The 25,586-nt window shown below is 48.0% G+C and overlaps 1 protein-coding gene across 2 annotated transcripts in view; it reads right to left on the reverse strand.

The window, feature by feature from the left end:
- The window catches only part of lrrc9 (leucine rich repeat containing 9), a 75,061-nt gene that overhangs the window by 3,509 nt on the left and 45,966 nt on the right, over positions 1-25,586 (reverse strand). Inside the window, exons 16-26 of one of the 2 annotated variants that reach the window (XM_058386820.1) lie at positions 6,186-6,305; positions 5,792-5,983; positions 5,512-5,637; positions 5,251-5,391; positions 4,944-5,121; positions 4,609-4,829; positions 3,538-3,660; positions 3,262-3,392; positions 3,070-3,178; positions 2,652-2,788; positions 2,171-2,310 (exon numbers count right to left, since the gene is read on the reverse strand). In XM_058386820.1, the coding sequence (XP_058242803.1) occupies positions 2,171-2,310; positions 2,652-2,788; positions 3,070-3,178; positions 3,262-3,392; positions 3,538-3,660; positions 4,609-4,829; positions 4,944-5,121; positions 5,251-5,391; positions 5,512-5,637; positions 5,792-5,983; positions 6,186-6,305 (1,618 nt within the window). Of the gene's footprint in view, positions 1-1,258; positions 2,311-2,651; positions 2,789-3,069; positions 3,179-3,261; positions 3,393-3,537; positions 3,661-4,608; positions 4,830-4,943; positions 5,122-5,250; positions 5,392-5,511; positions 5,638-5,791; positions 5,984-6,185; positions 6,306-25,586 lie in introns of those variants that run through there. The other variant, XM_058386819.1, reaches the window with a different exon arrangement.

The following is a 25,586-nucleotide window of genomic DNA, read 5'->3' on the forward strand; positions in this document are numbered from 1 at the left end:
TGCCGTTATAGCTGAGATGGAGGACCTCCAAGCTGTGTGTTGTGTGTGTTGTGTGTGTTGTGTTGTGTGTGTTGTGTTGTATTGTGTGTGTTGTGTGTGTGTGTTGTGTTGTGTGTGTTGTGTGTGTTGTGTTGTGTTGTGTGTGTTGTGTTGTGTTGTGTTGTGTGTGTTGTGTTGTGTTGTGTGTTGTGTGTGTTGTGTTGTGTGTGTTGTGTTGTGTGTGTTGTGTGTGTTGTGTTGTGTTGTGTGTGTTGTGTGTGTTGTGTTGTGTTGTGTGTGTTGTGTTGTGTGTGTTGTGTTGTGTGTGTTGTGTGTGTTGTGTTGTGTGTTGTGTGTGTTGTGTGTGTTGTGTTGTGTGTGTTGTGTTGTGTGTGTTGTGTTGTGTTGTGTGTGTTGTGTTGTGTGTGTTGTGTTGTGTGTGTTGTGTGTGTTGTGTTGTGTGTCTTGTGTTGTGTGTGTTGTGTGATGTGTGTTGTGTGTGTTGTGTTGTGTGTCTTGTGTGTTGTGTTGTGTGTCTTGTGATGTGTGTTGTGTGTGTTGTGTTGTGTGTCTTGTGTTGTGTGTGTTGTGTGATGTGTGTTGTGTGTGTTGTGTTGTGTGTCTTGTGTTGTGTGTTGTGTGTGTTGTGTGTGATCTGTGTTGTGTGTGTTGTGTGTCGTGTGTGTTGTGTGTCTTGTGTTGAGTGTTGTGTGTGATGTGTGTCTTGTGTTGTGTGTGTTGTGTGTGTTGTGTGTGATGTGTTGTGTGTTGTGTGTTGTGTGATGTGTGATGTGTGATGTGTTGTGTTGTGTGTGTTGTGTTGTGTGTGTTGTGTGTGATGTGTTGTGTGTTGTGTGTGTTGTGTTGGGTCTTTGGTGTGTGAAGCGTTCTGTGTGTTGTGTTGTGTGTTGTGTGTGTTGTGTTGTGTGTGTTGTGTTGTGTGTGATGTGTTGTGTGTGTTGTGTGTGTTGTGTTGTGTGTGATGTGTTGTGTGTCTTGTGTTGTGTGTCTTGTGTGTCTTGTGTTGTGTGTGTTGTGTGTGATGTGTTGTGTGTTGTGTGATGTGTTGTGTTGTGTGTGTTGTGTTGTGTGTGTTGTGTGTGATGTGTTGTGTGTTGTGTGTGTTGTGTTGTGTGTGTTGTGTGTGATGTGTTGTGTGTGTTGTGTTGTGTGTTGTGTGTGTTGTGTTGTGTGTGTTGTGTGTGATGTGTTGTGTGTGTTGTGTGATGTGTGTTGTGTGTGTTGTGTTGTGTGTGTTGTGTTGTGTGTCTTGTGTGTTGTGTGTGTTGTGTGTGTTGTGTCACCCTGCAGGAACAGAGCTCTAAGGCCGCTCAGGCGACTCAGCTGCACATCGCTCAGGTTTGAGATGCCGTTATAGCTGAGATGGAGGACCTCCAAGCTGTGTGTTGTGTGTGTTGTGTGTTGTGTGTGATGTGTTGTGTGTGTTGTGTTGTGTGTCTTGTGCTGTGTGTTGTGTGTGTTGTGTGTCTTGTGTGTGATGTGTTGTGTGTGTTGTGTGTGATCTGTGTTGTGTGTGTTGTGTGTCGTGTGTGTTGTGTGTCTTGTGTTGAGTGTTGTGTGTGATGTGTGTCTTGTGTTGTGTGTGTTGTGTGTGTTGTGTGTGATGTGTTGTGTGTTGTGTGTTGTGTGATGTGTGATGTGTGATGTGTTGTGTTGTGTGTGTTGTGTTGTGTGTGTTGTGTGTGATGTGTTGTGTGTTGTGTGTGTTGTGTTGTGTGTGTTGTGTGTGATGTGTTGTGTGTGTTGTGTTGTGTGTTGTGTGTGTTGTGTTGTGTGTGTTGTGTTGTGTGTGATGTGTTGTGTGTGTTGTGTGTGTTGTGTTGTGTGTGATGTGTTGTGTGTCTTGTGTTGTGTGTCTTGTGTGTCTTGTGTTGTGTGTGTTGTGTGTGATGTGTTGTGTGTTGTGTGATGTGTTGTGTTGTGTGTGTTGTGTTGTGTGTGTTGTGTGTGATGTGTTGTGTGTTGTGTGTGTTGTGTTGTGTGTGTTGTGTGTGATGTGTTGTGTGTGTTGTGTTGTGTGTTGTGTGTGTTGTGTTGTGTGTGTTGTGTGTGATGTGTTGTGTGTGTTGTGTGATGTGTGTTGTGTGTGTTGTGTTGTGTGTGTTGTGTTGTGTGTGTTGTGTTGTGTGTCTTGTGTTGTGTGTTGTGTGTGTTGTGTGTGTTGTGTCACCCTGCAGGAACAGAGCTCTAAGGCCGCTCAGGCGACTCAGCTGCACATCGCTCAGGTTTGAGATGCCGTTATAGCTGAGATGGAGGACCTCCAAGCTGCACATGAGAGGCTCCAGACTCTCCACACACACACACTCCCTACTGACGAGTGACAGAGAGAGAACACACAGACACACACAGGCAACTTCAGTGTGGGAAAAAAACCAGCAAGACAAAACTGAACAAACAAACACACACACACACACACACAAGCACAGAGAACAGAATAATGAATCATAAATACAAAAAAATAAAATTAAACTCATATTATTGACATTGAAGGCATTGAAGGATTTACAACGATCATACTGCCATCTAGTGGCAACAAGAGGAAGTGCAGATCATTTTGAAGAATCTGTATATTTTAACACGAGAGTGTGGTGAGGGGTCAGGGGTGAGGGTGTGCTGGGGGGTCAGGGGGGGGGGTTACCTGCTATTCTTACCTGTTACTCTTGCTGCTCTGTTGTCCGTAGCCGCTGGAGTGAACCTTCTGATAGAGCTGCTGTCTGCTGCTGAGGTGAGTGTGTGCTTTCTGACGTGGCAGAATCGACTCAATATGGTTGTAGTTCAGATACAACACCTGCATACACACACACACACACTTCAATCTGAGCATGATTGGCCAGATCACAGGTTTATAACCATTAATGCACTGGCTCTAATATGTTATCATTTCTATGGTAACATCTTCAGAACAAATGAATTAAAGAGCTGTCTTATTCATTTAAAGAGAGAGGAAAAAGAGAGGCTGGTGAGAGAACAAGTGTTTATAGCTGCTATAATGTAAGTGAGAACAGGAATAATCATCGTTCTGGTAGTAAGAGTAACTCCACTTCCTCACAGTGGTGATGTGAAACACACCTTGACATTGGGCAGGTAGATGAGTCCACTGAAGGAGGTGAGGTTGTTCCGCTCCAGATTCACGCTGCGTAGACTCGCAAAGAGCTCAGCGGGAACTAAATCCACCGTCCTGAAACAAAAAGAGGTGGGGTTCAGTGTCTCATGACCTCACGAGGACTTGTGCTATGTGAGCGTTGGGGTTGTGGTGTGTACCTCACAGAGAAGCCAGGGAGCTCCAGCTCCTCCATCTCTCTGTAGTTACACTGACCATGTTTCTCAGCCAACATGTCCACCGTCAGCCGGCCTCCAAACACGTCCTTCGCATTCTCACACTCTGACAACTCCTGCACACAGAAACGTAGACACACACACACACACACACAGATGCAATAAAACACAATAAACAATACAAAAACACAATAAAAAAGATGCTAAGCTGTGTGTGTGTGTGTGTGTGTTTGTGTGTGTGTGTGTGTGTGTGTGTCTAACCACAGCAGTCCCATCCAGTGCTTTCAGAGACGGCAGATGAAAGATGACGTAGGCTCGATAATTGTCCAGTGTCCTTGTTAATGGGTTGCCATACAAATCCAGTATGATCAGGTTACTCAGAGTCTACAGAACACAATGTCATCATCATCATCATCATCATCATCATCACCATCATCATCATCACCATCATCATCCTCATCATCATGATCACCATCATCATTGTCATCCTCATCATCCTCCTCCTCCTCCTCATCATCATCCTCATCATCATCACCATCATCCTCATCATCATCATCATCATCCTCCTCATTATCACCATCACCATCATTATCATCACTATCATCATCCTCATCATCATGATCACCATCATCATTGTCATCCTCATCATCATCATCCTCCTCCTCCTCATCGTCATCATCATCACCATCATCATCATCCTCCTCCTCCTCATTATCACCATCATCCTCATCACCATCATCATCCTCATCATCATGATCACCATCATCATCCTCATCATCATCATCATCCTCCTCCTCATTATCACCATCACCATCATCATCCTCATCATCATGATCACCATCATCATTGTCATCCTCCTCCTCATCATCATCATCCTCATCATCATCATCATCCTCCTCATTATCACCATCACCATCATCATCATCACCATCATCATCCTCATCATCATGATCACCATCATCATTGTCATCCTCATCATCCTCCTCCTCCTCATCATCATCATCCTCATCATCATCATCACCATCATCATCATCCTCCTCCTCATTATAACCATCACCATCATCATCATGATCACCATCATCATTGTCATCCTCATCCTCCTCCTCCTCCTCCTCATCATCATCATCCTCATCATCATCATCCTCATCATCATCATCATCATCATCATCATCCTCATCATCCTCATCATCATTATATCTCTTGCACAAATCCAGTATGATCAGGTTACTCAGAATCTACAGGACACAATGTCATCATCATCATCATCATCATCATCCTCATCATCCTCATCATCATCATCATATCTCTTTCCTGTGTGTGTGTGTGTCCAACCTTCAGTTGATAGATGTCTCTCGAGGTGCTGATGTTGTTGCTGCCGACATAAAGCTCAAACAGGAAGTGTAACCTCTGAACCCCCTGCAAGGAGGAAATGCAGTTGTCCTCAGCGGACAGGAAGTGGAGATTCGTCAGGTGTTTCAACACAGAGGTATCTAAACTCTGCAGCTGATTACCATTAATGCTGAGATGTGTGAGCCGCTGGAGCTTAGACAAACCTGCACACACACACACACACACACACACACAACCTAATGTTAGCTTGAGAAAAGTTCACATGGAATCAACCGGAAAAGGGATGATGATGATGTGAGGGATGAAGGTGTGTATACCTTCCAGTGTACAGATGTAGTTGTGATTCAGAGACAGCTCCTCCAGTAGGGGGCAGTGCTGCAGCCCCTCAATGTTCATGAGCTGGTTGTTATTAAACGATGCCCAGCGCAGATTCACCAACTGCTCCAGGTTACTGATGTGGGACAGATGCTGACCGTCTAAATTCACCGCTGTGATCTACACACACACACACACAGAACACATACAGAACACACACACACACACACACACAACACACAATCATTACTTTCATAGTGTACATGCTGAACTGAAATAGTGTGTGTGTGTGTGTGTGTGTTTGAATACCTTGGCACTCCACCCAGGTTCGAGGTCAGTGGTGTGTTTCCATGGTGACGAACTGAGGTGGGTGAGGAGCTGGGCTGCAGGGAGAAGACTCAAGCAGCGTGGACGACTGGCATCAGTACGGGACTGAGAGAGCAACAACATCTAAACACACACACACGCACACACACATGAATTACTGCAGGTGGGAATGGAACATGATTAGACTAGAGTTGTGTACACACACTCACACACACACCCACACACACACCCACACCCACTCACCAAGTTGATCCTGGAGGTGGAGGTCATGTGTGCTGCAGCTGCCATCTCCTCTTCAGTCACTAACATTCCATCCAAGTGAGTGAGAGTCTTCAACCTACCCAATACCACCATCTGCACTGATTCACCCTGGCGCACACACACACACACACACACACATGCACGCACACATGCACGCACACAGACACATACATTTTAAAACTTTATAATAAAATACCAATACACAATACCACACACACACACACACACACACACAGATCAGGAGTAGACTCCTCCTGTTCACCTGACTCCATGGGTTATGTCTGGTATCGAGGCACTGCAGGGATGGTGTGTGTTTGTACAGGACACTCGTCTCCTCTCGGACTCGGCTCAGCTGGTTCCAGCGCAGGTCTAGCTCTCTGAGACGGGGAAGTCCTCGGACACCTTCCAGAGTCACGATCTGGTTAAAACTGGCATCCACACACTCCAGATTGGGCTGAGAGAACAGAAAATACACAAACACACTCACATTCTGAATGACCGTTTGTCCAGTTTGAACAGGACAGGGTTCAGGACAGAGAATATGAATACACACACTCCCTCAGCAGCATATTAACACTGCTGAACATGATCAGCATTTGGACCTGAAGTGACCACTGCATGTGAACGTGAAATAGAATGTAAGGTTAAGATCTCACCAGGTGTGAAACCTCATCCAGGTGTGTGAGAGAGTTGCAGCTGACGGTCAGCTGCCGCAGTGCCGTGAGGCGAGAGATCTCCTTCAGCCTGCTCAAACTGTTCCCATGAAGATTCAGCACCTTCCACACAAACATGTTAAAGAGTCTGGAGTGAGACAGTGTGGAGTGAGAGTGTGTGGAATGTGAGAGTGTGGAAAGAGAGAGTGTGGAATGAGAGAGTGTGGACTGAGAGAGTGTGGAATGAGAGAGTGTGGACTGAGAGAGTGTGGAATGAGAGAGTGTGGAATGAGAGAGTGTGGACTGAGAGAGTGTGGAACGTGAGAGAGTGGAACGTGAGAGTGTGTGGAACATGAGAGTGTGGAATAAGAGAGTGTGTGGAACATGAGAGTGTGGAATGAGAGAGTGTGGAGTGAGAGAGTGTGGAATGAGAGAGTGTGGACTGAGAGAGTGTGGAACGTGAGAGAGTGTGGAGTGAGAGAGTGTGGAATGAGAGAGTGTGGAATGTGAGAGTGTGGAATGAGAGAGTGTGGAATGAGAGAGTGTGGAACGTGGGAGTGTGGAATGAGAGAGTGTGGAACGTGAGAGAGTGTGGAGTGAGAGAGTGTGGAATGAGAGAGTGTGGAATGAGAGAGTGTGGAATGAGAGAGTGTGGAATGTGAGAGAGTGTGGAATGAGAGAGTGTGGACTGAGAGAGTGTGGAACGTGAGAGTGTGTGGAACATGAGAGTGTGGAATGAGAGAGTGTGGAATGAGAGAGTGTGGAATGAGAGAGTGTGGAACGTGAGAGAGTGTGGAATGAGAGAGTGTGGACTGAGAGAGTGTGGAACGTGAGAGTGTGGAATGAGAGAGTGTGTGGAACATGAGAGTGTGGAATGAGAGAGTGTGGACTGAGAGAGTGTGGAACGTGAGAGTGTGTGGAACGTGAGAGTGTGTGGAACGTGAGAGTGTGGAATGAGAGAGTGTGGAATGAGAGAGTGTGGAACGTGAGAGAGTGTGGAACGTGAGAGTGTGGAACGTGAGAGTGTGTGGAACATGAGAGTGTGGAATGAGAGAGTGTGTGGAACGTGAGAGTGTGGAATGAGAGAGTGTGGAATGAGAGAGTGTGGAATGAGAGAGTGTGGAATGTGAGAGTGTGGAATGTGAGAGAGTGTGGAGTGAGAGAGTGTGGAGTGAGAGAGTGTGGAATGTGAGAGTGTGGAATGTGAGAGTGTGGAATGAGAGAGTGTGGAACGTGAGAGAGTGTGGAATGAGAGAGTGTGGAATGTGAGAGTGTGGAATGAGAGAGTGTGGAACGTGAGAGAGTGTGGAATGAGAGAGTGTGGAATGTGAGAGTGTGGAATGAGAGAGTGTGGAACGTGAGAGAGTGTGGAATGAGAGAGTGTGGAATGTGAGAGTGTGGAATGAGAGAGTGTGGAATGAGAGAGTGTGGAGTGAGAGAGTGTGGAATGAGAGAGTGTGGACTGAGAGAGTGTGGAACGTGAGAGTGTGTGGAACATGAGAGTGTGGAATGAGAGAGTGTGGAATGAGAGAGTGTGGAATGAGAGAGTGTGGAACGTGAGAGAGTGTGGAATGAGAGAGTGTGGACTGAGAGAGTGTGGAATGAGAGAGTGTGTGGAACATGAGAGTGTGGAATGAGAGAGTGTGGACTGAGAGAGTGTGGAACGTGAGAGTGTGGAATGAGAGAGTGTGTGGAACATGAGAGTGTGGAATGAGAGAGTGTGGAACGTGAGAGTGTGTGGAACATGAGAGTGTGGAATGAGAGAGTGTGGAGTGAGAGAGTGTGGAATGAGAGAGTGTGGAATGAGAGAGTGTGGAATGAGAGAGTGTGGAACGTGAGAGAGTGTGGAACGTGAGAGTGTGGAACGTGAGAGTGTGTGGAACATGAGAGTGTGGAATGAGAGAGTGTGGAATGAGAGAGTGTGGAACGTGAGAGAGTGTGGAACGTGAGAGTGTGGAACGTGAGAGTGTGTGGAACATGAGAGTGTGGAATGAGAGAGTGTGTGGAACGTGAGAGTGTGGAATGAGAGAGTGTGGAATGAGAGAGTGTGGAATGTGAGAGTGTGGAATGTGAGAGTGTGGAATGTGAGAGTGAGGAACGTGAGAGAGTGTGGAGTGAGAGAGTGTGGAATGAGAGAGTGTGGAATGTGAGAGTGTGGAATGAGAGAGTGTGGAGTGAGAGAGTGTGGAATATGAGAGTGTGTGGAACGTGAGAGTGTGGAATGAGAGAGTGTGGAATGTGAGAGTGTGGAGTGAGAGAGTGTGGAATGTGAGAGTGTGGAATGAGAGAGTGTGGAACGTGAGAGAGTGTGGAATGAGAGAGTGTGGAATGTGAGCGTGTGGAATGAGAGAGTGTGGAACGTGAGAGAGTGTGGAATGAGAGAGTGTGGAATGTGAGAGTGTGGAATGTGAGAGTGTGGAATGAGAGAGTGTGGAATGTGAGAGTGTGGAATGTGAGAGTGTGGAATGTGAGAGTGTGGAATGAGAAAGTGTGGAACGTCAGAGAGTGTGGAGTGAGAGAGTGTGGAATGAGAGAGTGTGGAATGTGAGAGTGTGGAATGAGAGAGTGTGGAGTGAGAGAGTGTGGAATATGAGAGTGTGTGGAACGTGAGAGTGTGGAATGAGAGAGTGTGGAATGTGAGAGTGTGGAGTGAGAGAGTGTGGAGTGAGAGAGTGTGGAAAAAGAGAGTGTGGAATGTGAGAGTGTGGAATGAGAGAGTGTGGAACGTGAGAGTGTGGAATGTGAGAGTGTGGAATGAGAGAGTGTGGAACGTGAGAGAGTGTGGAATGTGAGAGTGTGGAATGAGAGAGTGTGGAACGTGAGAGAGTGTGGAATGAGAGAGTGTGGAACGTGAGAGAGTGTGGAATGAGAGAGGGTGGAGTGAGAGAGTGTGGAATGTGAGAGTGTGGAACGTAAGAGAGTGTGGAATGAGAGAGTGTGGAATGTGAGAGTGTGGAATGAGAGAGTGTGGAATGAGAGAGTGTGGAATGAGAGAGTGTGGAATGTGAGAGTGTGGAATGAGAGAGTGTGGAATGAGAGAGTGTGGAGTGAGAGAGTGTGGAATGAGAGAGTGTGGAATGTGAGAGTGTGGAATGAGAGAGTGTGGAACGTGAGAGTGTGGAATGAGAGAGTGTGGAATGTGAGAGTGTGGAATGAGAGAGTGTGGAACGTGAGAGTGTGGAATGTGAGAGTGTGGAATGAGAGAGTGTGGAACGTGAGAGTGTGGAATGTGAGAGTGTGGAATGAGAGAGTGTGGAACGTGAGAGAGTGTGGAATGTGAGAGTGTGGAATGTGAGAGTGTGGAATGAGAGAGTGTGGAACGTGAGAGAGTGTGGAATGAGAGAGTGTGGAACGTGAGAGAGTGTGGAATGAGAAAGGGTGGAGTGAGAGAGTGTGGAACGTAAGAGAGTGTGGAATGAGAGAGTGTGGAATGTGAGAGTGTGGAATGAGAGAGTGTGGAATGAGAGAGTGTGGAATGAGAGAGTGTGGAGTGAGAGAGTGTGGAATGAGAGAGTGTGGAATGTGAGAGTGTGGAATGAGAGAGTGTGGAATGAGAGAGTGTGGAGTGAGAGAGTGTGGAATGAGAGAGTGTGGAATGTGAGAGTGTGGAATGAGAGAGTGTGGAACGTGAGAGTGTGGAATGTGAGAGTGTGGAATGAGAGAGTGTGGAACGTGAGAGAGTGTGGAATGAGAGAGGGTGGAATGAGAGAGTGTGGAATGTGAGAGTGTGGAATGAGAGAGTGTGGACTGAGAGAGTGTGGAACGTGAGAGTGTGTGGAACATGAGAGTGTGGAATGAGAGAGTGTGGAATGAGAGAGTGTGGAACATGAGAGTGTGGAATGAGAGAGTGTGGAATGAGAGAGTGTGGACTGAGAGAGTGTGGAACGTGAGAGAGTGTGGAATGAGAGAGTGTGGAATGTGAGAGGGTGGAATGAGAGAGTGTGGACTGAGAGAGTGTGGAACGTGGGAGTGTGGAATGAGAGAGTGTGGAACGTGAGAGAGTGTGGAGTGAGAGAGTGTGGAATGAGAGAGTGTGGAATGTGAGAGTGTGGAATTAGAGAGTGTGGAACGTGAGAGAGTGTAGAATGAGAGAGTGTGGAATGAGAGAGTGTGGACTGAGAGAGTGTGGAACGTGAGAGTGTGGAATAAGAGAGTGTGGAGTGAGAGAGTGTGGAATGAGAGAGTGTGGACTGAGAGAGTGTGGAACGTGAGAGAGTGTGGAACGTGAGAGAGTGTGGAGTGAGAGAGTGTGGAATGAGAGAGTGTGGAATGTGAGAGTGTGGAATGAGAGAGTGTGGAATGAGAGAGTGTGGAACGTAGGAGTGTGGAATGAGAGAGTGTGGAACGTGAGAGAGTGTGGAACGTGAGAGTGTGTGGAACATGAGAGTGTGTGGAACATGAGAGTGTGGAATGAGAGAGTGTGTGGAACATGAGAGTGTGGAATGAGAGTGTGTGGAACATGAGAGTGTGGAATGAGAGAGTGTGGAACGTGAGAGAGTGTGGAACGTGAGAGTGTGTGGAACATGAGAGTGTGTGGAACATGAGAGTGTGGAATGAGAGAGTGTGTGGAACATGAGAGTGTGGAATGAGAGAGTGTGGAATGAGAGAGTGTGGAATGTGAGAGTGTGGAATGAGAGAGTGTGGAACGTGAGAGAGTGTGGAACGTGAGAGAGTGTGGAGTGAGAGAGTGTGGAATGAGAGAGTGTGTGGAACGTGAGAGTGTGGAATGAGAGAGTGTGGAATGTGAGAGTGTGGAATGTGAGAGTGTGGAATGAGAGAGTGTGGAACGTGAGAGAGTGTGGAGTGAGAGAGTGTGGAATGAGAGAGTGTGGAATGTGAGAGTGTGGAATGAGAGAGTGTGGAGTGAGAGAGTGTGGAATGAGAGAGTGTGGAGTGAGAGAGTGTGGAACATGAGAGTGTGTGGAACGTGAGAGTGTGGAATGAGAGAGTGTGGAATGTGAGAGTGTGGAATGAGAGAGTGTGGAACGTGAGAGAGTGTGGAGTGAGAGAGTGTGGAAAGAGAGAGTGTGGAATGTGAGAGTGTGGAATGAGAGAGTGTGGAACGTGAGAGTGTGGAATGTGAGAGTGTGGAATGAGAGAGTGTGGAACGTGAGAGAGTGTGGAATGTGAGAGTGTGGAACGTGAGAGTGTGGAATGAGAGAGTGTGGAACGTGAGAGAGTGTGGAATGAGAGAGTGTGGAACGTGAGAGAGTGTGGAATGAGAGAGTGTGGAATGTGAGAGTGTGGAATGAGAGAGTGTGGAATGAGAGAGTGTGGAATGAGAGAGTGTGGAGTGAGAGAGTGTGGAATGAGAGAGTGTGGAATGTGAGAGTGTGGAATGAGAGAGTGTGGAATGAGAGAGTGTGGAGTGAGAGAGTGTGGAATGAGAGAGTGTGGAATGTGAGAGTGTGGAACGTGAGAGAGTGTGGAATGAGAGAGTGTGGAATGTGAGAGTGTGGAATGAGAGAGTATGGAATGAGAGAGTGTGGAATGAGAGATTGTGGAGTGAGAGAGTGTGGAATGAGAGAGTGTGGAACGTGAGAGAGTGTGGAATGAGAGAGTGTGGAATGAGAGTGTGTGGAATGAGAGAGTGTGGAATGTGAGAGTGTGGAATGAGAGAGTGTGGAATGAGAGAGTGTGGAGTGAGAGAGTGTGGAGTGAGAGAGTGTGGAACGTGAGAGTGTGTGGAACATGAGAGTGTGGAATGAGAGAGTGTGGAACGTGAGAGTGTGGAACGTGAGAGTGTGGAATGTGAGAGTGTGTGGAACATGAGAGTGTGTGGAACATGAGAGTGTGGAATGAAAAAGTGTGGAATGTGAGAGTGTGGAATGTGAGAGTGTGGATTGAGAGAGTGTGGAATGAGAGAGTGTGGAGTGAGAGAGTGTGGAGTGAGAGAGTGTGGAATGAGAGAGAGTGTGGAATGAGAGAAAGTGTGGATTGAGAGAGTGTGGAGTGAGAGAGTGTGGAATGAGAGAGAGTGTGGAGTGAGAGAGTGTGGAGTGAGAGTGTGTGGAGTGAGAGAGTGTGGAATGAGAGAGTGTGGAGTGAGAGTGTGTGGAATGAGAGAGTGTGGAATGTGAGAGTGTGGAACGTGAGAGTGTGGAACATGAGAGAGTGTGGAGTGAGAGAGTGTGGAACATGAGAGAGTGTGGAGTGAGAGTGTGGAACGTGAGAGTGTGGAATGTGAGAGTGTGGAATGAGAGAGTGTGGAATGAGAGAGTGTGGAACGTGAGAGAGTGTGGAGTGAGAGAGTGTGGAACATGAGAGTGTGGAACGAGAGAGTGTGGAACGTGAGAGTGTGGAACGTGAGAGAGTGTGGAGTGAGAGAGTGTGGAACGTGAGAGTGTGGAACGTGAGAGAGTGTGGAGTGAGAGAGTGTGGAATGTGAGAGTGTGGAACGTGAGAGTGTGGAACGAGAGAGTGTGGAATGTGAGAGTGTGGAACGTGAGAGAGTGTGGAGTGAGAGAGTGTGGAACGTGAGAGTGTGGAACGTGAGAGTGTGGAATGAGAGAGTATGGAATGAGAGAGTGTGGAATGAGAGATTGTGGAGTGAGAGAGTGTGGAATGAGAGAGTGTGGAACGTGAGAGTGTGGAATGAGAGAGTATGGAATGAGAGAGTGTGGAATGAGAGATTGTGGAGTGAGAGAGTGTGGAATGAGAGAGTGTGGAACATGAGAGAGTGTGGAATGAGAGAGTGTGGAATGAGAGTGTGTGGAATGAGAGAGTGTGGAATGTGAGAGTGTGGAATGAGAGAGTGTGGAATGAGAGAGTGTGGAGTGAGAGAGTGTGGAGTGAGAGAGTGTGGAACGTGAGAGTGTGTGGAACATGAGAGTGTGGAATGAGAGAGTGTGGAACGTGAGAGTGTGGAACGTGAGAGTGTGGAATGTGAGAGTGTGTGGAACATGAGAGTGTGTGGAACATGAGAGTGTGGAATGAAAAAGTGTGGAATGTGAGAGTGTGGAATGTGAGAGTGTGGATTGAGAGAGTGTGGAACGTGAGAGAGTGTGGAGTGAGAGAGTGTGGAATGAGAGAGTGTGGAATGTGAGAGTGTGGAATGAGAGAGTGTGGAACGTGAGAGAGTGTGGAACGTGAGAGTGTGTGGAACATGAGAGTGTGTGGAACATGAGAGTGTGGAATGAGAGAGTGTGTGGAACATGAGAGTGTGGAATGAGAGTGTGTGGAACATGAGAGTGTGGAATGAGAGAGTGTGGAACGTGAGAGAGTGTGGAACGTGAGAGTGTGTGGAACATGAGAGTGTGTGGAACATGAGAGTGTGGAATGAGAGAGTGTGTGGAACATGAGAGTGTGGAATGAGAGAGTGTGGAATGAGAGAGTGTGGAATGTGAGAGTGTGGAACGAGAGAGTGTGATGTGTGAGAGCGTGGAACGCAAGAGATTGTGAAGTGAGAGAGTGTGGAACGTGAGAGTGTGGAATGTGAGAGTGTGGAATGAGAGAGTGTGGTATGAGAGAGTGTGGAATGAGAGAGTGTGGAATGAGAGAGAGTGTGGAATGAGAGAGAGTGTGGAGTGAGAGAGTGTGGAATGAGAGAGAGTGTGGAGTGAGAGTGTGTGGAGTGAGAGAGTGTGGAATGAGAGAGTGTGGAACGTGAGAGAGTGTGGAGTGAGAGAGTGTGGAATGAGAGAGTGTGTGGAATGAGAGAGTGTGTGGAATGAGAGAGTGTGGAATGAGAGAGTGTGGAACGTGAGAGTGTGGAATGAGAGAGTGTGAAACGTGAGAGTGTGGATTGAGAGAGTGTTGCGTGAGAGAGTGTGGAATGAGAGAGTGTGGAGTGAGAGAGTGTGGAATGAGAGAGTGTGGAATGAGAGAGTGTGGAATGAGAGAGTGTGGAATGAGAGAGTGTGGGAGTGAGAGAGTGTGGAATGAGAGAGTGTGGAATGAGAGAGTGTGGAATGAGAGAGTGTGGAACGTGAGAGTGTGGAATGAGAGAGTGTGGAGTGAGAGAGTGTGGAATGAGAGAGTGTGGAATGAGAGAGTGTGGAATGTGAGAGTGTGGAACGTGAGAGAGTGTGGAGTGAGAGAGTGTGGAACGTGAGAGAGTGTGTGGAACGTGAGAGAGTGTGGAGTGAGAGAGTGTGGAATGTGAGAGAGTGTTGAACGCGAGAGTGTGTGGAAAGTGAGAGAGTATGGAATGAGAGAGTGTGGAATGAGAGAGTGTGGAATGAGAGAGTGTGGAATGAGAGAGTGTGGAACGTGAGAGAGTGTGGAATGAGAGAGTGTGGAACGTGAGAGAGTGTGGAATGAGAGAGTGTGGAATGAGAGAGTGTGGAATGAGAGAGTGTGGAATGAGAGAGTGTGGAATGAGAGAGTGTGGAATGAGAGAGTGTGGAACGTGAGAGAGTGTGGAATGAGAGAGTGTTGGAATGAGAGAGTGTGGAATGAGAGAGTGTGGAATGAGAGAGTGTGGAACGTGAGAGAGTGTGGAATGAGAGAGAGTGTGGAACGTGAGAGAGTGTCGAATGAGTGAGCGTGGTATGAGAGTGAGTGGAACGTGAGTGACTGTGGAATCAGAGAGGGTGGAATGAGAGAGTGTGTGGAATGCGAGAGTGAGGAATGAGAGAGTGTGGAACGTGAGAGCGGGTGTAAGGTGAGAGTGTTGGAAGAGAGAGTGTGGAATGAGAGTGGGGAATGAGAGAGCGACGACAGAGAGAGTGAGGAACGTGAGAGAGTGTGGAATGAGAGAGTGTGGAATGAGAGTGTGGAATGAGAGAGTGTGGAATGAGAGAGTGTGGAACGAGAGAGTGTGGAAGTGAGAGAGTGTGGAACGTGAGAGAGTGTGGAATGAGAGAGTGTGGAATGAGAGAGTGTGGAATGTGAGAGTGTGGAATGAGAGAGTGTGGAATGAGAGAGTGTGGAATGAGAGAGTGTGGAGTGAGAGAGTGTGGAATGAGAGAGTGTGGAATGTGAGAGTGTGGAAGTGAGAGAGTGTGGAACGTGAGAGAGTGTGGAATGTGAGAGTGTGGAGTGAGAGAGTGTGGAACGTGAGAGAGTGTGGAATGTGAGAGTGTGGAATGAGAGAGTGTGGAATGAGAGAGTGTGGAATGTGAGAGTGTGGAATGAGAGAGTGTGGAACGTGAGAGAGTGTGGAATGAGAGAGTGTGGAATGAGAGAGTGTGGAATGAGAGAGTGTGGAATGAGAGAGTGTGGAATGTGAGAGTGTGGAATGTGAGAGTGTGGAATGAGAGAGTGTGGAACGTGAGAGTGTGTGGAGTGAGAGAGTGTGGAACGCGAGAGAGTGTGGAATGAGAGAGTGTTGGAGTGAGAGAGTGTGGAATGAGAGAGTGTGGAATGTGAGAGAGTGTGGAATGAGAGAGTGTGGAATGAGAGAGTGTGGAATGAGAGTGTGGAATGAGAGAGTGTGGAATGAGAGAGTGTGGAATGAGAGAGTGTGGAACGTGAGAGAGTGTGGAACGTGAGAGAGTGTGGAATGAGAGAGTGTGGAAAGAGAGAGTGTGGAATGAGAGAGTGTGGACTGAGAGAGTGTGGAATGAGAGAGTGTGGACTGAGAGAGTGTGGAATGAGAGAGTGTGGAATGAGAGAGTGTGGAACGTGAGAGAGTGTGGAATGAGAGAGTGTGGAATGTGAGAGTGTGGAATGAGAGAGTGTGGAATAAGAGAGTGTGTGGAACATGAGAGTGTGGAATGAGAGAGTGTGGAGTGAGAGAGTGTGGAATGAGAGAGTGTGGAACGTGAGAGAGTGTGGAACGTGGGAGTGTGGAATGAGAGAGTGTGGAACGTGAGAGAGTGTGGAATGAGAGAGTGTGGAATGAGAGAGTGTGGAATGAGAGAGTGTGGAACGTGAGAGAGTGTGTGGAATGGAACGTGAGAGAGTGTGGAATGAGAGAGTGTGGAATGAGAGAGTGTGGAACGTGAGAGAGTGTGTGGAACGTGGGAGAGTGTGGAATGAGAGAGTGTGGAATGAGAGTGTGGAATGAGAGAGTGTGGAATGAGAGAGTGTGGAACGTGAGAGAGTGTGGAATGAGAGAGTGTGGAATGAGAGAGTGTGGAATGAGAGAGTGTGGAATGAGAGAGTGTGGAATGAGAGTGTGGAATGTGAGAGTGTGGAATGAGAGAGTGTGGAACGTGAGAGAGTGTGGAGTGAGAGAGTGTGGAATGAGAGAGTGTGGAATGAGAGAGTGTGGAATGAGAGAGTGTGGAGTGAGAGAGTGTGGAATGAGAGAGTGTGGAACGTGAGAGTGTGGAATGAGAGAGTGTGGAACGTGAGAGAGTGTGGAATGAGAGAGTGTGGAATGAGAGAGTGTGGAATGAGAGAGTGTGGAACGTGAGAGAGGGTGGAATGAGAGAGTGTGGAATGTGAGAGTGTGGAACGTAAGAGAGTGTGGAACGAGAGAGTGTGGAATGTGAGAGTGAGGAATGAGAGTGTGTGGAACGTGAGAGAGTGTGGAATGTGAGAGTGTGGAATGAGAGAGTGTGGAATGAGAGAGTGTGGAATGTGAGAGAGTGTGGAATGTGAGAGTGTGGAATGTGAGAGTGTGGAATGTGAGAGTGTGGAACGTGAGAGAGTGTGGAATGAGAGAGTGTGGATTGTGAGAGTGTGGAATGAGAGAGTGTGGAGTGAGAGAGTGTGGAATATGAGAGTGTGTGGAACGTGAGAGTGTGGAATGAGAGAGTGTGGAACGTGAGAGAGTGTGGAGTGAGAATGAGAGAGTGTGGAACGTGAGAGAGTGTGGAATGAGAGAGTGTGGAATGTGAGAGTGTGGAATGTGAGAGTGTGGAATGAGAGAGTGTGGAACGTGAGAGAGTGTGGAATGTGAGAGTGTGGAATGTGAGAGTGTGGAATGAGGGAGTGTGGAGTGAGAGAGTGTGGAATGAGAGAGTGTGGAACGTGAGAGAGTGTGGAATGAGAGAGTGTGGAGTGAGAGAGTGTGGAATGAGAGAGTGTGGAACGTAAGAGAGTGTGGAATGAGAGAGTGTGGAATGTGAGAGTGTGGAATGAGAGAGTGTGGAATGAGAGAGTGTGGAATGAGAGAGTGTGGAGTGAGAGAGTGTGGAATGAGAGAGTGTGGAATGTGAGAGTGTGGAATGAGAGAGTGTGGAATGAGAGAGTGTGGAGTGAGAGAGTGTGGAATGAGAGAGTGTGGAATGTGAGAGTGTGGAATGAGAGAGTGTGGAACGTGAGAGTGTGGAATGTGAGAGTGTGGAATGAGAGAGTGTGGAACGTGAGAGAGTGTGGAATGAGAGAGGGTGGAGTGAGAGAGTGTGGAATGTGAGAGTGTGGAATGTGAGAGAGTGTGGAATGAGAGAGGGTGGAGTGAGAGAGTGTGGAATGTGAGAGTGTGGAACATGAGAGAGTGTGGAATGAGAGAGTGTGGAATGTGAGAGTGTGGAATGAGAGAGTGTGGACTGAGAGAGTGTGGAACGTGAGAGTGTGTGGAACATGAGAGTGTGGAATGAGAGAGTGTGGAATGAGAGAGTGTGAAATGAGAGAGTGTGGAACGTGAGAGTGTGGAATGAGAGAGTGTGTGGAACATGAGAGTGTGGAATGAGAGAGTGTGGAATGTGAGAGTGTGGAATGAGAGAGTGTGGACTGAGAGAGTGTGGAACATGAGAGTGTGGAATGAGAGAGTGTGGAATGAGAGAGTGTGGAATGAGAGAGTGTGGAACATGAGAGTGTGGAATGAGAGAGTGTGGAACGTGAGAGAGTGTGGAGTGAGAGAGTGTGGAATGAGAGAGTGTGGAATGTGAGAGTGTGGAATGAGAGAGTGTGGAACGTGAGAGAGTGTGGAACGTGAGAGTGTGTGGAACATGAGAGTGTGTGGAACATGAGAGTGTGGAATGAGAGAGTGTGTGGAACATGAGAGTGTGGAATGAGAGTGTGTGGAACATGAGAGTGTGGAATGAGAGAGTGTGGAACGTGAGAGAGTGTGGAACGTGAGAGTGTGTGGAACATGAGAGTGTGTGGAACATGAGAGTGTGGAATGAGAGAGTGTGTGGAACATGAGAGTGTGGAATGAGAGTGTGTGGAACATGAGAGTGTGGAATGAGAGAGTGTGGAACGTGAGAGAGTGTGGAGTGAGAGAGTGTGGAATGAGAGAGTGTGGAATGTGAGAGTGTGGAATGAGAGAGTGTGGAACGTGAGAGAGTGTGGAACGTGAGAGTGTGTGGAACATGAGAGTGTGTGGAACATGAGAGTGTGGAATGAGAGAGTGTGGAATGTGAGAGTGTGGAATGTGAGAGTGTGGAATGAGAGAGTGTGGAACGTGAGAGAGTGTGGAGTGAGAGAGTGTGGAATGAGAGAGTGTGGAATGTGAGAGTGTGGAATGAGAGAGTGTGGAGTGAGAGAGTGTGGAATATGAGAGTGTGTGGAACGTGAGAGTGTGGAATGAGAGAGTGTGGAATGTGAGAGTGTGGAGTGAGAGAGTGTGGAATGAGAGAGTGTGGAATGTGAGAGTGTGGAATGTGAGAGTGTGGAATGTGAGAGTGTGGAATGAGAGAGTGGAACGTGAGAGAGTGTGGAATGAGAGAGTGTGGAATGTGAGCGTGTGGAATGAGAGAGTGTGGAACGTGAGAGAGTGTGGAATGAGAGAGTGTGGAATGTGAGAGTGTGGAATGAGAGAGTGTGGAATGAGAGAGTGTGGAATGTGAGAGTGTGGAATGTGAGAGTGTGGAATGTGAGAGTGTGGAACGTGAGAGAGTGTGGAGTGAGAGAGTGTGGAATGAGAGAGTGTGGAATGTGAGAGTGTGGAATGAGAGAGTGTGGAGTGAGAGAGTGTGGAATATGAGAGTGTGTGGAACGTGAGAGTGTGGAATGAGAGAGTGTGGAATGTGAGAGTGTGGAGTGAGAGAGTGTGGAGTGAGAGAGTGTGGAAAAAGAGAGTGTGGAATGTGAGAGTGTGGAATGAGAGAGTGTGGAACGTGAGAGTGTGGAATGTGAGAGTGTGGAATGAGAGAGTGTGGAACGTGAGAGAGTGTGGAATGTGAGAGTGTGGAATGTGAGAGTGTGGAATGAGAGAGTGTGGAACGTGAGAGAGTGTGGAATGAGAGAGTGTGGAACGTGAGAGAGTGTGGAATGAGAGAGGGTGGAGTGAGAGAGTGTGGAATGTGAGAGTGTGGAACGTAAGAGAGTGTGGAATGAGAGTGTGGAATGAGAGAGTGTGGAATGTGAGAGTGTGGAATGAGAGAGTGTGGAATGAGAGAGTGTGGAGTGAGAGAGTGTGGAATGAGAGAGTGTGGAATGTGAGAGTGTGGAATGAGAGAGTGTGGAATGAGAGAGTGTGGAGTGAGAGAGTGTGGAATGAGAGAGTGTGGAATGTGAGAGTGTGGAATGAGAGAGTGTGGAACGTGAGAGTGTGGAATGTGAGAGTGTGGAATGAGAGAGTGTGGAACGTGAGAGAGTGTGGAATGAGAGAGGGTGGAGTGAGAGAGTGTGGAATGTGAGAGTGTGGAATGTGAGAGAGTGTGGAATGAGAGAGGGTGGAGTGAGAGAGTGTGGAATGAGAGAGGGTGGAGTGAGAGAGTGTGGAATGTGAGAGTGTGGAATGTGAGAGTGTGGAATGAGAGAGTGTGGACTGAGAGAGTGTGGAACGTGAGAGTGTGTGGAACATGAGAGTGTGGAATGAGAGAGTGTGGAATGAGAGAGTGTGGAATGAGAGAGTGTGGAACGTGAGAGTGTGGAATGAGAGAGTGTGTGGAACATGAGAGTGTGGAATGAGAGAGTGTGGAATGTGAGAGTGTGGAATGAGAGAGTGTGGACTGAGAGAGTGTGGAACATGAGAGTGTGGAATGAGAGAGTGTGGAATGAGAGAGTGTGGAATGAGAGAGTGTGGAACATGAGAGTGTGGAATGAGAGAGTGTGGAACATTGAGAGAGTGTGGAGTGAGAGAGTGTGGAATGAGAGAGTGTGGAATGTGAGAGTGTGGAATGAGAGAGTGTGGAACGTGAGAGAGTGTGGAACGTGAGAGTGTGTGGAACATGAGAGTGTGTGGAACATGAGAGTGTGGAATGAGAGAGTGTGTGGAACATGAGAGTGTGGAATGAGAGTGTGTGGAACATGAGAGTGTGGAATGAGAGAGTGTGGAACGTGAGAGAGTGTGGAACGTGAGAGTGTGTGGAACATGAGAGTGTGTGGAACATGAGAGTGTGGAATGAGAGAGTGTGTGGAACATGAGAGTGTGGAATGAGAGTGTGTGGAACATGAGAGTGTGGAATGTGAGAGTGTGGAATGAGAGAGTGTGGAATGAGAGAGTGTGGAGTGAGAGAGTGTGGAGTGAGAGTGTGGAATGAGAGAGTGTGGAACGTGAGAGAGTGTGGAACGTGAGAGTGTGTGGAACATGAGAGTGTGTGGAACATGAGAGTGTGGAATGAGAGAGTGTGTGGAACATGAGAGTGTGGAATGAGAGTGTGTGGAACATGAGAGTGTGGAATGAGAGAGTGTGGAACGTGAGAGAGTGTGGAACGTGAGAGTGTGTGGAACATGAGAGTGTGTGGAACATGAGAGTGTGGAATGAGAGAGTGTGTGGAACATGAGAGTGTGGAATGAGAGAGTGTGGAATGAGAGAGTGTGGAATGTGAGAGTGTGGAATGAGAGAGTGTGGAACGTGAGAGAGTGTGGAACGTGAGAGAGTGTGGAGTGAGAGAGTGTGGAATGAGAGAGTGTGTGGAACGTGAGAGTGTGGAATGAGAGAGTGTGGAATGTGAGAGTGTGGAATGTGAGAGTGTGGAATGAGAGAGTGTGGAACGTGAGAGAGTGTGGAGTGAGAGAGTGTGGAATGAGAGAGTGTGGAATGTGAGAGTGTGGAATGAGAGAGTGTGGAGTGAGAGAGTGTGGAATGAGAGAGTGTGGAATGAGAGAGTGTGGAACGTGAGAGAGTGTGGAATATGAGAGTGTGTGGAACGTGAGAGTGTGGAATGAGAGAGTGTGGAATGTGAGAGTGTGGAGTGAGAGAGTGTGGAATGAGAGAGTGTGGAATGTGAGAGTGTGGAATGTGAGAGTGTGGAATGTGAGAGTGTGGAATGAGAGTGTGGAACGTGAGAGAGTGTGGAATGAGAGAGTGTGGAATGTGAGCGTGTGGAATGAGAGAGTGTGGAACGTGAGAGAGTGTGGAATGAGAGAGTGTGGAATGAGAGAGTGTGGAATGAGAGAGTGTGGAATGTGAGAGTGTGGAATGTGAGAGTGTGGAATGAGAGAGTGTGGAATGTGAGAGTGTGGAACGTGAGAGAGTGTGGAGTGAGAGAGTGTGGAGTGAGAGAGTGTGGAATGTGAGAGTGTGGAATGTGAGAGTGTGGAATGTGAGAGTGTGGAATATGAGAGTGTGTGGAACGTGAGAGTGTGGAATGAGAGAGTGTGGAATGTGAGAGTGTGGAGTGAGAGAGTGTGGAGTGAGAGAGTGTGGAAAAAGAGAGTGTGGAATGTGAGAGTGTGGAATGAGAGAGTGTGGAACGTGAGAGTGTGGAATGTGAGAGTGTGGAATGAGAGAGTGTGGAACGTGAGAGAGTGTGGAATGTGAGAGTGTGGAATGTGAGAGTGTGGAATGAGAGAGTGTGGAACGTGAGAGAGTGTGGAATGAGAGAGTGTGGAACGTGAGAGAGTGTGGAATGAGAGAGGGTGGAGTGAGAGAGTGTGGAATGTGAGAGTGTGGAACGTAAGAGAGTGTGGAATGAGAGAGTGTGGAATGTGAGAGTGTGGAATGAGAGAGTGTGGAATGAGAGAGTGTGGAATGAGAGAGTGTGGAGTGAGAGAGTGTGGAATGAGAGAGTGTGGAATGTGAGAGTGTGGAATGAGAGGGTGTGGAATGAGAGAGTGTGGAGTGAGAGAGTGTGGAATGAGAGAGTGTGGAATGTGAGAGTGTGGAATGAGGAGAGTGTGGAACGTGAGAGAGTGTGGAATGTGAGAGTGTGGAATGAGAGAGTGTGGAACGTGAGAGAGTGTGGAATGAGAGAGGGTGGAGTGAGAGAGTGTGGAATGTGAGAGTGTGGAATGTGAGAGAGTGTGGAATGAGAGAGGGTGGAGTGAGAGAGTGTGGAATGAGAGAGGGTGGAGTGAGAGAGTGTGGAATGTGAGAGTGTGGAATGTGAGAGTGTGGAATGAGAGAGTGTGGACTGAGAGAGTGTGGAACGTGAGAGTGGTGTGGAACATGAGAGTGTGGAATGAGAGAGTGTGGAATGAGAGAGTGTGGAATGAGAGAGTGTGGAACGTGAGAGTGTGGAATGAGAGAGTGTGTGGAACATGAGAGTGTGGAATGAGAGAGTGTGGAATGTGAGAGTGTGGAATGAGAGAGTGTGGACTGAGAGAGTGTGGAACATGAGAGTGTGGAATGAGAGAGTGTGGAACGTGAGAGAGTGTGGAGTGAGAGAGTGTGGAATGAGAGAGTGTGGAATGTGAGAGTGTGTGGAACATGAGAGTGTGTGGAACATGAGAGTGTGGAATGAGAGAGTGTGTGGAACATGAGAGTGTGGAATGAGAGAGTGTGGAATGAGAGAGTGTGGAATGTGAGAGTGTGGAATGAGAGAGTGTGGAACGTGAGAGAGTGTGGAACGTGAGAGAGTGTGGAGTGAGAGAGTGTGGAATGAGAGAGTGTGTGGAACGTGAGAGTGTGGAATGAGAGAGTGTGGAATGTGAGAGTGTGGAATGTGAGAGTGTGGAATGAGAGAGTGTGGAACGTGAGAGAGTGTGGAGTGAGAGAGTGTGGAATGAGAGAGTGTGGAATGTGAGAGTGTGGAATGAGAGAGTGTGGAGTGAGAGAGTGTGGAATGAGAGAGTGTGGAGTGAGAGAGTGTGGAGCGAGAGAGTGTGGAAAGAGAGAGGGTGGAATGTGAGAGTGTGGAATGAGAGAGTGTGGAACGTGAGAGTGTGGAATGTGAGAGTGTGGAATGAGAGAGTGTGGAACGTGAGAGAGTGTGGAATGAGAGAGTGTGGAACGTGAGAGAGTGTGGAATGAGAGAGTGTGGAATGTGAGAGTGTGGAATGAGAGAGTGTGGAATGAGAGAGTGTGGAATGAGAGAGTGTGGAATGAGAGAGTGTGGAATGTGAGAGTGTGGAATGAGAGAGTGTGGAATGTGAGAGTGTGGAATGAGAGAGTGTGGAATGAGAGAGTGTGGAGTGAGAGAGTGTGGAATGAGAGAGTGTGGAATGTGAGAGTGTTGAACGTGAGAGAGTGTGGAATGAGAGAGTGTGGAACGTGAGAGAGTGTGTGGAACGTGAGAGAGTGTGGAATGAGAGAGTGTGGAATGAGAGTGAGGAATGAGAGAGTGTGGAATGAGAGAGTGTGGAATGAGAGAGTGTGGAACGTGAGAGAGTGTGGAACGTGAGAGAGTGTGGAATGAGAGAGTGTGGAACGTGAGAGAGTGTGGAATGAGAGAGTGTGGAATGAGGGAGTGTGGAATGAGAGAGTGTGGAATGAGAGAGTGTGGAACGTGAGAGAGTGTGGAATGAGAGAGTGTGGAACGTGAGAGAGAGTGTGGAATGAGAGAGTGTGGAATGAGGGAGTGTGGAATGAGAGAGTGTGGAATGAGAGAGTGTGGAACGTGAGAGAGTGTGGAATGAGAGAGTGTGGAGCATTGAGAGAGTGTGGAACGTGAGAGAGTGTGGAATGTGAGAGTGTGGAACGTGAGAGAGTGTGGAATGAGAGAGTGTGGAACGTGAGAGAGTGTGGAATGAGAGAGTGTGGAATGAGAGTGTGTGGAACGTGAGAGAGTGTGGAATGAGAGAGTGTGGAATGAGAGAGTGTGGAATGAGAGTGTGGAATGAGAGAGTGTGGAATGAGAGAGTGTGGAACGTGGGAGAGTGTGGAATGAGAGAGTGTGGAATGAGAGTGTGGAATGAGAGAGTGTGGAATGAGAGAGTGTGGAACGTGGGAGTGTGGAATGAGAGAGTGTGGAACGTGAGAGAGTGTGGAATGAGAGAGTGTGGAATGAGAGAGTGTGGAATGTGAGAGTGTGGAATGTGAGAGTGTGGAATGAGAGAGTGTGGAACGTGAGAGAGTGTGGAGTGAGAGAGTGTGGAATGAGAGAGTGTGGAATGTGAGAGTGTGGAATGAGAGAGTGTGGAGTGAGAGAGTGTGGAATGTGAGAGTGTGGAGTGAGAGAGTGTGGAATGAGAGAGTGTGGAATGTGAGAGTGTGGAATGAGAGAGTGTGGAATGAGAGAGTGTGGAATGTGAGAGTGTGGAATGAGAGAGTGTGGAATGAGAGAGTGTGGAATGAGAGAGTGTGGAGAGAGAGAGTGTGGAATGTGAGAGTGTGGAATGAGAGAGTGTGGAATGAGAGAGTGTGGAATGTGAGAGTGTGGAATGAGAGAGTGTGGAATGAGAGAGTGTGGAGTGAGAGAGTGTGGAATGAGAGAGTGTGGAATGTGAGAGTGTTGAACGTGAGAGAGTGTGGAATGAGAGAGTGTGGAACGTGAGAGAGTGTGTGGAACGTGAGAGAGTGTGGAATGAGAGAGTGTGGAATGAGAGTGTGGAATGAGAGAGTGTGGAATGAGAGAGTGTGGAATGAGAGAGTGTGGAACGTGAGAGAGTGTGGAACGTGAGAGAGTGTGGAATGAGAGAGTGTGGAACGTGAGAGAGTGTGGAATGAGAGAGTGTGGAATGAGGGAGTGTGGAATGAGAGAGTGTGGAATGAGAGAGTGTGGAACGTGAGAGAGTGTGGAATGAGAGAGTGTGGAACGTGAGAGAGTGTGGAATGAGAGAGTGTGGAATGAGGGAGTGTGGAATGAGAGAGTGTGGAATGAGAGAGTGTGGAACGTGAGAGAGTGTGGAATGAGAGAGTGTGGAACGTGAGAGAGTGTGGAATGAGAGAGTGTGGAATGAGAGAGTGTGGAACGTGAGAGAGTGTGGAATGAGAGAGTGTGGAACGTGAGAGAGTGTGGAATGAGAGAGTGTGGAATGAGAGTGTGTGGAACGTGAGAGAGTGTGGAATGAGAGAGTGTGGAATGAGAGTGTGGAATGAGAGAGTGTGGAATGAGAGAGTGTGGAATGAGAGAGTGTGGAACGTGGGAGAGTGTGGAATGAGAGAGTGTGGAATGAGAGTGTGGAATGAGAGAGTGTGGAATGAGAGAGTGTGGAACGTGGGAGTGTGGAATGAGAGAGTGTGGAACGTGAGAGAGTGTGGAATGAGAGAGTGTGGAATGAGAGAGTGTGGAATGTGAGAGTGTGGAATGTGAGAGTGTGGAATGAGAGAGTGTGGAACGTGAGAGAGTGTGGAGTGAGAGAGTGTGGAATGAGAGAGTGTGGAATGTGAGAGTGTGGAATGAGAGAGTGTGGAGTGAGAGAGTGTGGAATATGAGAGTGTGTGGAACGTGAGAGTGTGGAATGAGAGAGTGTGGAATGTGAGAGTGTGGAGTGAGAGAGTGTGGAATGAGAGAGTGTGGAATGTGAGAGTGTGGAATGTGAGAGTGTGGAATGTGAGAGTGTGGAATGAGAGTGTGGAAC

This window comes from Hemibagrus wyckioides, linkage group LG03 (assembly GCF_019097595.1).
Source record: "Hemibagrus wyckioides isolate EC202008001 linkage group LG03, SWU_Hwy_1.0, whole genome shotgun sequence".
Classification (NCBI taxonomy): domain Eukaryota; kingdom Metazoa; phylum Chordata; class Actinopteri; order Siluriformes; family Bagridae; genus Hemibagrus; species Hemibagrus wyckioides.